At 38.0% G+C, this 16,383-nt stretch overlaps 1 protein-coding gene, 1 long non-coding RNA gene and 1 other non-coding gene across 10 annotated transcripts in view; all 3 read left to right on the top strand.

Moving 5' to 3' along the window:
- Positions 1 to 7,856, top strand: part of spag9b (sperm associated antigen 9b) — a 41,041-nt gene extending 33,185 nt beyond the window's left edge. For 4 of the 8 annotated variants that reach the window (XM_077550475.1, XM_077550472.1, XM_077550476.1 and 1 more), the window contains 9 exons: positions 3 to 119; positions 197 to 277; positions 356 to 423; positions 1,621 to 1,769; positions 2,462 to 2,633; positions 2,743 to 2,856; positions 4,280 to 4,459; positions 4,820 to 4,942; positions 6,018 to 7,856. In XM_077550475.1, coding sequence (XP_077406601.1) covers positions 3 to 119; positions 197 to 277; positions 356 to 423; positions 1,621 to 1,769; positions 2,462 to 2,633; positions 2,743 to 2,856; positions 4,280 to 4,459; positions 4,820 to 4,942; positions 6,018 to 6,136 — 1,123 coding nt within the window. In that variant the 3' untranslated portion in view covers positions 6,137 to 7,856. The remainder of the gene's footprint in view (positions 1 to 2; positions 120 to 196; positions 278 to 355; positions 424 to 1,620; positions 1,770 to 2,461; positions 2,634 to 2,742; positions 2,857 to 4,279; positions 4,460 to 4,819; positions 4,943 to 6,017) is intronic. The other 4 variants (XM_077550474.1, XM_077550478.1, XM_077550479.1 and 1 more) reach the window with 2 other exon arrangements.
- A 3,204-nt stretch (positions 7,857 to 11,060) lies between these two features.
- On the top strand, positions 11,061 to 11,223 carry LOC144038945 (U1 spliceosomal RNA). The gene has a single exon (XR_013289316.1). It is a non-coding gene; the product is annotated as a U1 spliceosomal RNA (small nuclear RNA).
- A 163-nt stretch (positions 11,224 to 11,386) lies between these two features.
- LOC144038377 (uncharacterized) lies at positions 11,387 to 15,096 on the top strand. Its single transcript, XR_013289216.1, has 3 exons — positions 11,387 to 11,652; positions 14,433 to 14,547; positions 14,875 to 15,096. It is a non-coding gene; the product is annotated as an uncharacterized LOC144038377 (long non-coding RNA).
- The last annotated feature ends 1,287 nt before the right edge of the window (positions 15,097 to 16,383 follow it).

Below are 16,383 nucleotides of genomic sequence, written 5' to 3'. Positions count from 1 at the left end.
AGTAGAGATGATGGCATGAGTTCAAACTCCACTGCTGAGGAGCAGGATCTGTTGAGAGAAGAGGCTCAGAAGATGAGCAGCGTCCTGCCCACTATGTGGCTCGGAGCACAGAACGGATGGTGAGAATCAATTGTGTTCACTTGATATTTTGTTTTGTGAGCAGAAATTCAAATCGGTGATCATTACATTTCCCCAGTGTGTATGTCCACTCATCTGTGGCACAGTGGAAGAAGTGTCTCCATTCTATAAAGCTGAAAGACTCTGTACTTGGCATAGTGTAAGTTAATTGAAATAGCTGCTGCTTTGCTACTGAAAAGTCTGCCAACCTGACTTTTGATATGTTTTTCTGCCATAGACATGTGAAAGGGCGTGTCCTGGTCGGCTTGTCTGATGGCACGTTAGCCATCTTTCACCGTGGAGCTGGTGAGTGTGGACATGAATTCCATCGCTAAAATCTAGGGATAGAGCGATAATCGGTATCGGTGCCGATATTTGTACAAATGAGAAATATCGGCCTTTTACGTATCTGAAGGCCGATATAGCCGGTCTTTCACTGAGTTGTGAATGCTTGCGAACGTCGCGAATTTTGAGTTTTTATCAGGATTTGTAAGATGTTCACAGACCGTTTTTACTTGTGGAAAATAAATTTTGAACATGTTCAGACAATTTTTCACTGTCTGCAAAGATCTTTTGAAACGTTATATGAAACCTGAGGAAAACCCGCTCAGTGAGATGCAGGTAATTTTTCATTTATGTATTTATTGATTAAGATGATGCTGACGCTAGGAACTCCTTACACTTTTTATTTTTTATAAGTTATAAAAAATATATATACAGCAATTTCTAGACTATGAGGCGCACCAGACTAAATTTGGGGAATACTCGAGTTTGTTACACATATAAACTGCACCCGACTGTAAACCACCGGGTTCCCGCTACTTTCTTTTCCATAATGACAGAAAAATGTCAAATTGTCTCGCTCTTGTTCTCTTGTCTCTCCTACTGTATTTGGATTCACTTGGTTTGTTTTGCTCTGCCTGACGCGCTTGTGCTTCCTTTATAGTGCGCCCCCTTGTGATCCGATGGATAAGCCGCACCTTTGTATTAGCCGCAGGGTTGAATGCAAGTGGAAAAAAGTAGCGGCTTATAGTCCAGAAATTACTGTAATCAAATTAAGAAATTATGATTACATTTTGGAAAACTTTATTTACAGTAGAAAACTTTATGGAGCTATTTACTTAGTTTAGCTTAACAGAAGGTGATGACCCTGGAAGCTCCCTGCAATTTTTGTTATAATTTTATAAAACAATAATAAAAAACAAAGCTGTCTATTCCTTATAATGTTTAAAATTAAAAGGAAAAACCTTCAAAGTGCTAAAAAAAACTGAAAGTTGTTTTACCAACATGCTTAATGGCATTTCAACAAAGTTATTTTAAAAAATTTAGATGATAATATTTTTTTCATTTACTGCAAATGAATATCCGCATGAAAGTTATGCAGGTATCGGCCTCCTTGACTACCAATAATCTCGATATTGGTATTGAGAAAACCATATTGGTCTATCGTTACTAAAATCAAGGTAAAGTAAATTTGTGTTTTCTTCCATTATTTTGTTCCAGATGGACAGTGGGATCTGACTAACTACCACCTGCTCGACTTGGGAAAACCTCACCACTCCATTCGCTGCATGACTGCAGTACATGACAAGGTGTGGTGTGGTTTCAGAAATAAGATCTACGTGGTGCAGCCTAAAGCTATGAAGATTGAGGTAAAGTAACATTGAAGTTCCATTTCTTGTTATTGAATGACTTCAAACTTTGTGAGGGAAAATCATTTATTTATACTTCCACATTGCTTGCATGACTCTTCTTTTAGTAGAATTGAAACACGAATTTTGACAAAAAGAAATGCAATTTACACAACAGCCCTTTGGTTCATGTTGCTATTTATTTTAAGAGAGCACACTGATTACTGAATTTTTTGGACTGTAAGTCATTTCGGAGTTTAACACACACAGTCAAAAAAAATGAAGAAGAATTGGGCGGAATTCTTGTACTGCCAAAATCAACTTTTCAGGAGACCCAACAAAACGGCATGTTTGTTCAACCATTAACATTGCAATGTCAAAGAGTGCAAGCTATTTTCAACACTTTTGATTAGTCAACAATTTGTTATTTTACACAAAAAGAGACCAAGAGTAGTGGATCTTGGACTGGCACCCAAAATCCCTGTTCCATAATCTTGTTGACGGCAGTGATGTTGAGGTTCTGGTGGGATTGTAAACTTGCGCTTCTAACTGCGGAAAAGTTTTTCTTTATAGTTTAAAATTGCTTACCTTAACTAGAATCCTGTGTGACATTGTGGCCAAAGGTAGAATCAATCGATTATTGTGCCGTTTGGTGCTATAATAATACATTTGAAATTTGAAATTGATACATTTGTGTTGATGTGACCCTGCAGAAGTCATTCGATGCACACCCCCGTAAGGAGAGCCAGGTGCGTCAGTTGGCATGGGACGGTGACGGCATCTGGGTGTCCATCAGGCTGGACTCCACCCTCAGGCTCTTCCACGCCCACACTTTCCAGCACCTTCAGGATGTGGACATTGAGCCTTATGTCAGCAAGATGTTGGGTTGGTTCATTATCTGAAATGAAATATGTATCCACCGTTGCACACAGGTTAAGATTTCAAGGGAAAGTGAGGGTTGCAATCTAGGACAATGATTTGCACACTTTTTCAGGTACGGGGAAACTGGGCTTCTCATTTGTGCGCATCACGGCTCTCATGGTGTCATGTAATCGTCTGTGGATTGGGACTGGAAATGGAGTCATCATTTCCATCCCTCTAGCAGAGAGTGAGTATTGAATGTAAAATGATGTACAAGGTGTCCCCAAAAGCACTCATTGATTTCATGACGTTATATCAAAACAAGGCTTTACATCATCGGGATTTTTGGGGATCGCTGATCAGCGACTTTAGAAAAAAAAGATAACCGATTACCGATCGAATCATAAAATGGAGCAACATGTCTATTCAAATAGCTTGTTTATTTCCTGTTTGATAAAGAAATGGCTTTACGCGGTCAGGATTTTTGGGGTCAATCAGCGAGTTTGGAAAAAAACGGTACTCATTGTCCAATTCAATCAGAAGATGGAGAACTATGTGTAGTTAAACAGCTTGTATATTTACTCTACAGTGTAACCCCTGCCACATATAATTGGCAGCCATTAGAATGTATCGGGAAAAATAAAAATAAACTCCAAAAGTTATATTATAAGAAAATATTACACTGAAGGTTTTGCTAAAACCTAATGCTAGGTGCTATTGCTATCTTGGCTCAACAGCTGTAAACAAGCCAATTCAATTACTTACCGGCTACTAGGCTTCACATTCTGTTTGTGCCGCTAAAGCTGGCTGTGTTTGTCCACTTTTTATATCTGCTTAGGGCACCGTGTGAAAACCTATTGGCTGTGGCAGAGATTCCCCCACTATCTATGCAAACTGTGTTGATTTTCTAACATAGCTCGTCTCAATGTTTAATATAACCGTCATTTTCTCTTATCCTTGTTTAGCAAAAGTTAGCACGTCTGTATTTCCGTGTTTGTCCAAACACACTTGCCTGCTAGTTGCATCTGTGATTGGCTGAATGTGTGTGTGGCTGGAAGTTAATATTACTTACGCTGAGTGATGAAAGCTATTTTGAAATAAAGAGATGTTGAAATTGAATAAATAACACATACTGCAGTTAGTTATTTTATTTAATGTAAATAAAATGATTTTCAGGCTTTTTACCAGAAAAAAAAAAAGCTTTTACTTTGTGATTGGATGGTTGAGGGCGCGGAGACGGAACTTCCGCCTTCCAGTGCAAAGGCTTTCCACAAGCTTTTCGGGCTCACACATACACTATGGCAGCACAGAACAACTTCAGAGTGAATGAGTTTTATTTTTTATTTTTTGCTGTAATGTTTTAGTTCAAAGATCCGATCAATATCATCATTGACTGATTACAGTTATTTGCATAAAATGCCAAATATCGTCCAATCACGATCAAGGTGATCAGATCGTGTAAAGTCTAATCAAAACCAACTTATTAGATAGATAAATGCTAGATAGATGGTTACGTAGATGGATTCATACGAGATGGTTAAATACTGAGGAATGCAGGATCCACTCCAGTTGTTTTTTTTTCAAATATTAATTTAAAACAGAAGATCTGATTATTATTTTTTTTAATCATAGTAAAAGACTATCAACTGTTAACCTTGTGTTTATTTTAGCAGCTAACAAGTTAGCCAAGGGGTCAGGCAACCACCCAGGGAGTGTGATTCGAGTCTACGGTGATGACAGCAGTGACAAAGTAGCAGCAGGGACATTTGTTCCATACTGCTCCATGGCCCACGCCCAGCTCTGTTTCCATGGGCACCGCGATGCCGTTAAGTTCTTCACCGCCGTCCCAGGTAAATCAAAAGCTCTTGATTCCATACACAAGGATCCATAAACATGGACATCCATCCATATTATCATAAAAAATCATTTGGATTTGCAAGTTAGGGAATAGAATCAAATCCACAGGGAACAGATTTGATCTCAGTGGAGACCTAATCATGTGATCATTGCCTGAGTCTTTGGTGAACACGAAATGGAAGGTAGAAGAGGTACCACAGCTAGAAGGCTATAATTATTGCAACTAGTTATTCATTAACAAGATAATTAGAAAAGGATGTGGGTCTCCTGTGGGAAGGAGATGCTGAAATTGATGATAGTAAGAAAGGGAGTCCCATCAGTTTAGAGTAAGTTGTTGTTTGTTGTTGTTTCAGGTCATGCCCTCCCATCTACATCCAGCGGTGGAGATGACAAGACATCAGATGCTCCATCTCAGGATGGAACCCAGTCTATGCTGGTGATGAGTGGAGGAGAAGGTTACATTGATTTCAGGATGGGTGAGTTACCTATTTAAAGCGGACATATATGAAAATTATATTTTTTGTCTTTGGCCACCCTTCAAGTGTGAACTTAAACAACTGTTTTTTTTTTTTGCTATTTCTGAAAATGCATCTGAGTGAGCTGAAAAATAGCACCCCATAATATAGCCCTTTATAAATACATAAAGTAATGACATAGTTAAAAAGAATTTGAACACTTTTTGTCACATGGCATCATATCAATGCTGGTCCTTCTGGTGTGCCCACTTTGGCCACCTGAGGGCAGTATAAGACATACTGTACAGTATATATTCCCTGTACTGTTCATTGAGGCTTTATTAGAAATCCCACTTGATCTCTAAACAGTCCTTTTCTCTTTGTATTAGAGCTCATCAGTACCCAATATAATGGGAACTATTAAGGACCAAAACTGCCAAAATTAAAAAATAAATAAATGAATAAAACAGAAAGTTAAAAACGGATATAAATAATATAATTCAAACATTAAATGGAAACAAAAAATATATATTACACAACAACAAATTGTGGTGACATTGCTGGGGCTCTCCATGCGAGACTTCCTTGTTTGCCGACCCGCTTACTCTCTCTTACTTACTCGCTTACTCTTATCAGTAAAAGGCGGTTTGCAACAGTGGAGCCAAACCCAAGACACGCTTAGGACCGCCCCCTCATTTGAATAACATTTTGACCTGACACAGCATCTGCAGCATGAAATAAATTCATGTGAGAGCAAAGCGTTTTTATTTATTTATTCATATTTAATTCTATTTATATATTTATTTTTGTATTTCCACATTATTTATATTTTTTAATCTCGTTTTTTAGTTGTGTATTTATTTTTACTTTTATTTATTTATAGATATTTGTTTTTTTTATTTCCATTTATATCTATTTTTTGTATTTAATTTTTGAATTATATTTTTTATAACCATGTTTAATGTATTTCTTTATTTGTTTATTCATTCATTTACTGTATTTATTTTAATTTTTGGCAGTTTTGGTCCTCCATAGGGAACTGTTTAAAGTTGTGAAAAAAATGCCTATGTCTCTTTTTGACTTTTTTTGTCTCCAGGGGATGAGGAGGGGGAAGCGGCTGAAGGGGAGGATGGCCCAATGAAACTTCAGTCCCCCCTATCGATAGCTGAACGCAGCCACCTCATCGTCTGGCAGGTCCTGGACTACGAGAAATGAGTGCTGACCTCAGAACGCTCAGACCTGCCTCAAGCACTTTGTTTTCAAAGCCAAACAATAACAAGTTATTGTTTCTTGTGTTTTCAGTTATTTGGCCCAACTTTCCCCCCCATCCTCCAGTTCACACGTAAAGGTTATTTATTTATTCAGTACATCTGTTTTATTCCTCATTTATAAACACATACATAAACCAGTATTTAATAAGAAATGTCTGGTTTAAGGCAAGTCATACGAACGGTGTTTCTCTGAAATAGTGTACAGGCAATAATGTACAGCAGGAAACAAATTACAGTATATATATGTGCAACACATAGTACAGGCAGCCCCACTTTGTGCCTTTTGTGTGACATTCTAATCATCGAATCGAAACGTGTTCTGACAGATGAACATGTCGATGTTTTACATGAAGTGCTGTGCTGAGGACTAGTTGAACCAAATACGTGGCTGAAGATGCAAGATCGGACTCGGTGGTTCGTTCTTGACTATCAAATACATCATTACACAGTCTGTGCATGCGTTTCCAAATACTCTCAACTCTGACAGCTGGAAATGATCAAGAAATATGTTTGCCAAAAGAACAGGAAATAGAAAAATGCATGATCAGCAATATTGTTGGAGGGATTTACCAAGTTACAGATTTGTGTTTGCCAGCAAACAAGACAACAATTGCAAATCATGGCTACTACAGTGACATGTTGAACTAAGAACTCCCACAGCGTATTTTAGGCTATAGTGTTCCTTTCAAAAAATGTAAACAGTCCTCCAGCTGCCTTGGACTTTTCCCATCATCTGCTTATTTTTGGCTTGAACGAATGTTACGTTTTCTACCAAAGGATTAATAATCAAATCACTGAATTAACAATCGTGCCTCATCAGAATGTGGCGTAACAAAAGTCGGCCTCTGCTTTGCAAATATGCATGTTTTGTAAGCAAAATCTTGCTGTAAAATAAGTTTTATTTTTGTGGTGGAATGTTCTCATAGAGAGAGAAGACAAAAATCTATTGAGTGGATCCACCCCAGCATTTACAGGTTTTATGAATATTTCCTGCACAAATTTGCTCTTATTTGAATGTAGTTTTTAATGTTTTCTTTTATGGAGGTTGTGGTCTAATGACCGCCAAACTCTTTTCTGGCTTCTACTTTTATTTGTTTGTTTTGTATTTAACAGTCCAATATGAGGTCTGTCTTCAGCGTGTGCGTCAGTGCTTGTGTGTACGTGTTCTCTTTAAGAGAAAACAGAAAATGTAATTGCAGTTTAGCCATTTCAGTATTTATTTTATTGATTGAGCTGTTGCAGTTCAGAATGTATCTTTGTACATTACATATACATGAGCTAGTATGTATGCAACATGACACAAAGGCTTGGATTATTGCCGTTGAAAAGTAGTAGGTGCCTTCAATGAGCTATGCAAAATAACCGCAGGGAGGGAAGTTATTTGTGGTGTTTACGCAGCAATAGGCTTTCTAAAAATAGACAAAAAGTCAAGGAATTTCATCCATCCGCATTGTGATACTAGAGCACTTTTGTCTAGACACTCTTCTCTCTGCTCTAATCTGCAAAATGATTGTCAGAAATTTGCCAGGGATTGTTCCAGGTTAGCAGTGCACACATACAAATGAACTCTACATTAACTCATACACTCTTACATGAACTCTACTACATCTCTCCCCTTACTTATTTTTAACAATCAATTAAATAATATTTTGTGGCCAAAAGGACTTTTGCGTCAGTGTTTTTGTCCAGTACAGTATGGGTAACATCCCACAAACGTTTCTGCGTTAAGCTTGAACTGGCATTAACTAGTCTAGCATCAATTTTCTTATACATTTCAGAGCCATGGCACAGTTCTCGTCCGTTTTTATGATTGTGACACTTTGAATTAGAAAAAAAAGAAAGACCACCTTATTTAGGTTTTGTTTCATTCATCGGTTTATTATTAATTGTTACTAGTGAAATAAACAAGTGCAATAGGGCATAAGATATTTGTGTTGATTATCAAATAAATATGAATAATTTTTTTTTAAAAGTGTTTCGTTTTCAGTAAACTCCAACTGGGGTGTCATTAAACAGTTTAAACCGCATGGTGGTGCATTCATGTTAAGTTCATTTGACCCGAAACTATTACACACTTTGCGCCATTCTTTAACATTTATCATTTTTCTTTGATTTTAATGGTAAGAAAAGACAAAATCATTATTAAATTTTGATCAGCCAAAGTCAGCTAGGACTGACTCCAGCTCACCTGTGACTATAATGAGGACAAATGTTATAGAAAATGGATGGATAGGATGAATGGATCTAATGTCCTGTAAGGCGGTGGGATATGATGCGTCTCTTTTTAGACATTGAGCCAGTATTAAACAAAAACAGACCTCTGAGAGTGATGGTTAATGAATTAACATTTGCCTCCCTCTCTTCATGTGTCAGCCATCAGCCTCCCCTCTTTTTCTTCCCTGAAAAAAAGACGGCTGGGTACGCATCATAAACTGTTTTTACATTGTGTCAAGTTTATGGCTACAAAGATGCCAGCAGGAAAAAATGAAGAGAGGATAAGAGATACATTTTGAAATGCAGAGCCCAAGGGTTAGATGAGTCAAAGCCCTTCCTCTTCCCTTTCATCCAAACTCCCACTTGGACTCTTTGTGGTCCAAGATAGCCTGCAAACACACATCCGCTCAGCCTCTCCCATCCACTGTCCTTGCACTTTTGTCCCAGTTGCCATCCACGACGCCTTGTGCGCACTATGACACTAAAGAGGCTTACTCAAGCTGTCAGCTGCATCAAGTGAATCATCATTTATCGAGAGGCCGAATGTAATCGAACAACACGCCACAAATGCACATTACATCATCCCAGCATCCTTTGTTTAGTAAAAATGAGCCCTCTAGCTTTTACTTTCAGCCAAATTGAACCCTGAATATTATTCTATTATGGCTAATCCTTGGGGACAGGATTTAGCTGTAAATTATGCAACACACACCAAGTTTATAGAACAATCAGTCTACCCTATCATAGCAAAGGCCCTCACTAACATTGACACCCGTTGAGGTAACGTGATAAGTGAACATGAGAGCACAAAATTCCAGGCAAATTGCAGTTTTGCAAAGTCACTCACAAATACACTGCAAAAATGTATGCTGCGAATTTGGTGAGAAAACCTTTTGCTCAAGTGCCACTTGATTTTCATTCAGAGATGGGATAAAAAAATTATACATATAGAAAACTCAAGTAATTTCTGAGAATTGTTTTTATGAGAAGTACTCTATTCAAGGATCAAAGAAAGCTATTAGAACAGTCTGTGGTTCTAAATATACTTTCTACTTTCTAGTTGATGATTTTACATTAATTACAAGATTTTACTCAAGTTAATATCTGTTACAAGCTAATAAGAAAAAAAGTAGAAGCAGAAGTAGAAAAATGTGATTAATCGCGATTACCGGTAAGTACGGAAAATTGTGCGATTAGTTAAAACATTTTAATCACTTGACAACATTAATATATGAGTCATTGACAGATAAGCTTGCCCGACGATGACTATTTTATGAATTATCATGTGGTGTGACCAAACAGAACTAACCAATTTGGGACTTAAAATAAACAAAAAACGTTTATAGATAAGAATTTGTATCATCCACAAGACAGTTGGTTAAGTTGTACCGTCTCACAATTATGTAAAAAGGTTACTTTTTTAGCAACTGGTATGTAGACATCATGGACATCATGTTATATGACCTGAAAAATATATACTGTATATATATAAATTGTGTCCAATAAATATATTTTTTAATTATAATTTTACTTTGTACTTGAGTATCTAGCTAGCTTATTTTGTTTAGATGGCTAATTGTTTGCTTCATAACTATGATGTAAAGTTGCTGTCCGATATTTTTCCGTTGCTATTTGTAAACACAACATTCAAAACTGATGCTCGAGGAAGCCGAGGACAGCAGCCAACCAGAAACGAGCTTGAAATCGGCCCACCGATCAAGAGCGGGGTTCGCACTTCGCACAGCCCAATTTGCATATGCCACTGATAGTAGCTTGCCCTCCGCCGCTTGGCTGAAAGAAAAACGTTGAGTCTCTGCCCAGAAACGTCCCAGACAATCCAAAACAAACCCTTCGGAGGGGTTGCAGGAGGTCAACAAAAAATGGGTACGCTGCGCGAGTCTCATGGCGACACAAACTGTGGAGACAATATGACGAAAATTTCAGTCAATTTTTGAACGGCTCTATAAAGACTCAGTTCCCATCGTTCACGTAGAAGAGCTGTTCAAAAGACTCAAATCTTTCGTGAACGTCACATAACTAACCTCCAGGAACGCTGCACCCCCCTCTTAGTGTCATAAGCAAATAAATTAGTCTTGTCAGTAGTGATGAGTGCTGTAACGTATGTGGGGATAATACGTATATATTTCTATACATTAATTTAAATGAAATATAAATATTTATCCAAATCTCTGTGCTTCTTTTTACGTGTTTTGCATTTAGACAAATAAATGCCACGAAAGCGAAGACAAAGCAGAAATTTTACTTTAAAGAGAAATTGTAGAAATATGGCTTTTTGTGAAAAAATGTAATAGAAACCTGTGATTGTCCGAGTAACTATTAAGTGTTGCTAAAGAGTGTGTGAGGTACGTCAGCATCAACCTGTTCCTGAATCCTGACCAGTGACCACACAGGAAGTGTAAAGGCATGAGGGACTATTCTCCCTTTGAATAAACCAGCAATGCATGAAAACTTTTTTTTAAACTAATCAAAATGATTTTGTTAACATAATGACTAAAAGATACTACTTAAACTGGTATACGAGTGCTGCATCATCCATTGAGTGTATGTATGTGTATTTATGTGTGCAGCAGATGAGCCCGTGACTGAAGGTGGGATGTGTGTTAAAGACTTTGGCCTAGTGACTTACGCAACTCATACTTACCTGGCAGGGGATAATACCATGATCAAGAAGGTGGTTCACCCAGGGTGAGGCTCAGCCATTGCACTCTGGTAGTGCTGACCCCTGCAAATTCCCCAAATGTGGGAATCTTGACTGCATAATTTCTGGTAGTGGGGTACTACGTCCGCGCTCTCTACTGATTATTTGTTAATGACAATAATATGTGAGATGTTACAAGGGATGGCAGAAATAGTGCATTGAAAAATATTATTTTGAACAATTGATTCAGAAAAAAACAAACAGTTGGAACGTTTGAAATTCTCCACACAGTGACATCTGGTGGCCAATAGAGACCCGGACTTTGACATCACGCGTTAGCGCAGCCATTTTGGAAGCATAGAAATTGCGCCTGCCACTTTAAAACGCCACACTTTAACAATGATTGACAGCTGTTATGGACCAGCTGCAACAGAGAAGAGGCAAAAAAAGGATTGAGCATTCTCCAGACTACCAAAAGAGGAACCAATGCGTAGCCAATGGATCACAGCAGCCATAAAAAGGGTGAACAACAAGTCGGAGGATTTGGGATCCTCCTCATTGCTTGTGTAGCGATCACATCATAACAGGTGAGTCAATTACTGAATCATTTAGTCGTGTAGATCGATTGTATAGTTACTAAACAAAGGCGAAAGATGTGATCGGGCACTTTGTACATGGTCGCTGAATCAGCAGATGCTAACTTGTTAGCCTCGTTGGAGGCTAGCTTCAGGCAAGTTACCACACAAAATGTGGGGGAAATAATCTGTTTTGTTTGTTTGTGCTGCTACGGTTTAATAAATCATATTACGCAGTTGAATTTAATAATTGACCAACAATATAAATACTTTTTACAGCATAAATTAACTCTTTGACTGCCAGACGTTTTCAGAAACGGGATGTCTCGCCAGTGCCAGCCGATTTAAGCATTTTGACTGATCTTTCAAGGTCCACAGAAAATGTTGTGTTTGGACTATGGAAACACACATACTACCAAATGAAAGTTTGTTTCTACCTTATTCCGTTCTTCAGTAATCAACAATAGAAAATGGTTAGTTTCACCGAAATGCTCTGTTTTGAAACAAAAAGCGGCGAAAAAGAGCTTTTTGTGAAACGATGTTATTTCATGCACTCTAGTGAATTCTACACTTCTTTTTGTCCATGAATGATGCCACAAACACCTAAATAGTGCTTTACTTCTGTAAAACACTTACCACCAACAATGAAAAAGTGTTTTTAGATGTAAAATACGTTTATTTCCATTCAACAGTGTAACAATTGACTGACAAAACAATTTCGCAAACTATTTACAAATGTGTGCAACTGTGGTACTATTTACAATTATGTGGATGTTTCAAATACAGTTTTTCTTTTTGTAACGCTCCCCTGCGTGCAAGGAGAGGAAGCAGGATTTGCACAACAGAGTAGTTTCACTACCGATTGTCCCTTTCGCGTGCAGACGTTACACTTTCTTGACGGCCTTTTTTTCCGGGGAACAGCAAGTAGCAGACTGTACCCACTGCTCCGATGAATATGCATTGGACTCGGGGCACTCTTCATCGTCCGATTGAACGTCCGCCTGAGCGTGCTCGGTTGTGCTCCGCGTTTTCCGGTGTTAGCGTCGCTAACCCGTGAACCTTTATGACGTCGTCATAGCCGCCACGTCAGCGCTTCCAACTTCGGCGTCAACCTCGGAGTCACCATCATCATCATCGATGATGATCATCGTCGTCATCAATGTGCTCTTTAGCGTTGGTCGATGCCTTTCGTCTTTGAAAAAAATTCCCAAGTGTGAGCTGCCTGCAACCGGTCGCCATTGTTCGCTTTTTCAGCCATCTAGCTCCGCCTCACGTCTTCTACTGCCGCGTCAATGCTTCCAACCTCGGAGTCACCATCATCATCATCGATGATGATCATCGTCGTCATCAATGTGCTCTTTAGCGTTGGTCGATGCTTTTCGTCTTTGAAAAAAAATGCTCGAGCGTGAGCTGCTTGCAACCGGTCGCCATGTTCTCTTCCCTTCCCCAGCCACTGTCCCCTCTAGCTCCGCCTCACGTCTTCTACTGACGCCTACCCAATCTTGTCAAAAGAGAGTCATTGCTGCCATCTAGGGGCAAAAAATTGTCATTAAGCTAACTAGATCTGCTTGAAACTTTCAGCACAGCTGGCCAAGGCTTCCCTCCACCCGTTTCCCCAAAAAAAAAAAAAAAATGGGTGGACGTCTTTTAACGTCCTTGGCGGCCCTCCGTAGGTTTTTACTAAACGTCATTTAACGCCTTTGACAGTAAAAGAGTTAAAGTGGCGGCAGATGCTAAGTTGATAACGTACCTAAATATCACTGCCAAGACTTGTGTGAAACTAAATGGCTAACTTCAATGTCATTTTGACCACGCATAAAGTGTAAATAAATCCAGATTGTACAAACTTGTAAAGTCTTTGTATGATCAGATTTGAAAATATGTCCTTTTCATCAAAGTGACTGTCAGTGCTCTTGAACGGAAAGTTGACTGATAAACGCTAGTTTTATCTCTCCTCGTCATGTAGTCCATCAACGCGGCACTGCTACTTTCCTGCCAGAGGAGGCGTGTTCAGAGAAATAGTCACATAATGTCCGGATCTCTATTGTACCTTAATTAGCAATGCTACATAATCAGTAAGTTTTTCATACAAATATTTACTTTGATAGTGATAGACGATGAGCCATTAAAACTTACGTATTAAAAATATCATGAGTATTGTACTATTTCTCTTAAAAACATTACTTCTGAGAAATAAATGTCCTATATTTTGACATTCACAAAATATAGACAAGTCGTCATGATAAACAGATTCAGCTGAGTAATCCTAAACGATAAAACACAAAATAACACAAATAAAACTAACACAAATTATTATCTATCGGTGCAACAGATCGAAATAAATCAGCAAACTCACACAAGACTGCTGACAAGGTTGTTTCTTGGGTTAACTGTGCCTGCAGGGCACTTGTGTGGACTCCTGCTCCTGCTGCTTAATAAAAGTGAAGTGCATGATGGAGAGGGAGATTGTTGCTGTGACGACGTAAAAAAGACATATGGCTCTTCGTCCTCGGGGTGCCAGGATGGCAGGAAGTGCTAGCTGTGTGTGTACATGGAAAAAAAAAAGAAATAAGATGTGTACTGGCCTCCTAACACATTCGTTTGTGATAAAAGAGGATAGTGAATAAACACAAGTTTACAGCAGTTTAAACTTTAAACTATAACTATTTTTACACTTTTTATCTTTAAATGAATTTAATAAAAGTTTAACGATAACCGATTAATACAAGAACAGTTCAATTCCATTTATATTATTTTTATGGGATACGTTTTTTGAACACATGCTTTTTCAGAGTGCGAACACGTGCCGGCAAATTTTGGAGAGCAACTGACGGCATCATCAAACATTCATGAGAGAGAAGGAACAACTGTGAAGGAGACTTTGGGCCAAAGGAAACAGAAAAAGAGGTAACAAATGGAAATGGAACCAATCAGTATGCGCTGTATGCAGCCGACACACTATTTGGTTCAATGTAAATGAACACGACCGCCTATAAAGTAGTTAAAAAGGATTTTCGTCATTGTATAAGAGTCTGTGAAAATCAACCCTCTGTCAAAACTAAATCACAGCTGCTTTGATTCTGCTGATTGTGTTCGATGAGTCAAAAAACATGATCTTGCATGGAAATGAGAGGTAGCCGTTTCCACGGAGACGAGACTTCAGTGTGTGTGTGTGTGTGTGTGTGTGTGTGTGTGTGTACAAAACAATACATTACAACTTGACCTTCCCTGCAGCTCCCGTCATATCAACTCAGGATTGGTTGGAGTTTGAGGGCAGGCAGGCGAATATACAGTATGGAGTTAGAGGAGCGCACGACATGCTGACATACAACAAGGGAAAGGAAAATCTGTTTTGTCAAAGCAAAAGAACGATTTAGCAGAAACATGTTTTCTGCTAAATCATTTTAAAAACATTTTTCTCTTGTTTGAGTCCCAGTGGGTAATAATTCTGTCCAAACAAACATAAAGTGTGTCAAGTAATGCTGTAGTCAAGACCACACGAACCAAAACCAAGATATTATTGACTGGAGATTATAGAGACGGAGACAAGACCAAGACTTTTGGAAGTCAAGACTGAGAACACACCAAGACTATGGAAAGAAACAAAAGGACAAAATGACAAAAAATCTGGTAAGAATAAATTGAACAGTATAAAATTGGAATGGTTTGAATCCATAAAAAATATGAAGAAATTAGAGTTTTAATTTTTATTTTTTTTATTTGGACTTTTATTTTGAAATATTGAAAAAAAATGTGGTTTTAAATTGGAACGGTTCGAATCAGTAAAAAAAAAAGTAGAAATTAGAGGGAAAAGACAAAATTTTTGGCTTTTATTTTGAAATGTTGAAAAAAATGTGATCTGATAAGATGAACAGTTTAATGTTCAAACAGTTTGAATTGGTCAAAAAATATGGACACACATACACACAATAAGATGGAGAACGCAAGCATGTTCTCATTTTTTTATCAAATAGAAAAAAAAGGTTGAATTAGAGTAAGTTGATAATAGAGTAACTCTAAGACAAACGTGATAGAAAAGCAGCAATATTAGCATTGTGGTCAATAGAGCTGTTTTGGGACGAAGCTGTGCTTCAAGTCAAATAAAAGTACTATGTAATGTTTTTGTGACATGAAAGTTGTTTTTCCTGAAAGAAGACCCTTGTGACTACAAAATATCCAAATATGATGGGAATCAAGGAAATATTGTGGCCACTTTGACAAATTAATCTGAGATTTTTATAAAGGTTTTTTCGTCACTTCACACTAACGAGCTGCACTCTAGCTGATGCAATACACAGCCATGTTAACGCTCACAGGAGGGCACATGCACACTTTTAGAACATTATTTTTGTATTTTGTAAGTCAGTCCATATTTGGTTATTTGGGTTTATTGCGTACTCATCCGTCAGTTGTTTAATTTTATCTTCCAAGTCTTTTTCTGATTTTTGATCCTGTTTCTTTTTATAAGATGAATATGATATAATTTTACCTCTAATTACTGCTTTCCCAGTTTCCCAGAGAAGAGATGGCGATAGGTCTGGAGAGTCATTTATTTCTAAAAAGTCTGCCCATTCTTTTCTTATAATTTTGTCAAACTCTGCGTCGTTTAGCAGTGAGATGTTAAACCGCCATGTCGGTGGTGGTTTAAAGGTATAATCAACTTGTAGGGAAAGGGAGACTGGTGCATGGTCGCTAATAATAATAGGATGTATTTTTGTAACAGTTTTATCAGCAATAGAGTTA

This window comes from Vanacampus margaritifer, chromosome 18 (genome assembly GCF_051991255.1).
Source record: "Vanacampus margaritifer isolate UIUO_Vmar chromosome 18, RoL_Vmar_1.0, whole genome shotgun sequence".
NCBI lineage: Eukaryota > Metazoa > Chordata > Actinopteri > Syngnathiformes > Syngnathidae > Vanacampus > Vanacampus margaritifer.
The sequence above is the reverse complement of the archived record's forward strand: the minus strand, read 5'-3'. Positions and strand labels throughout refer to the sequence as shown.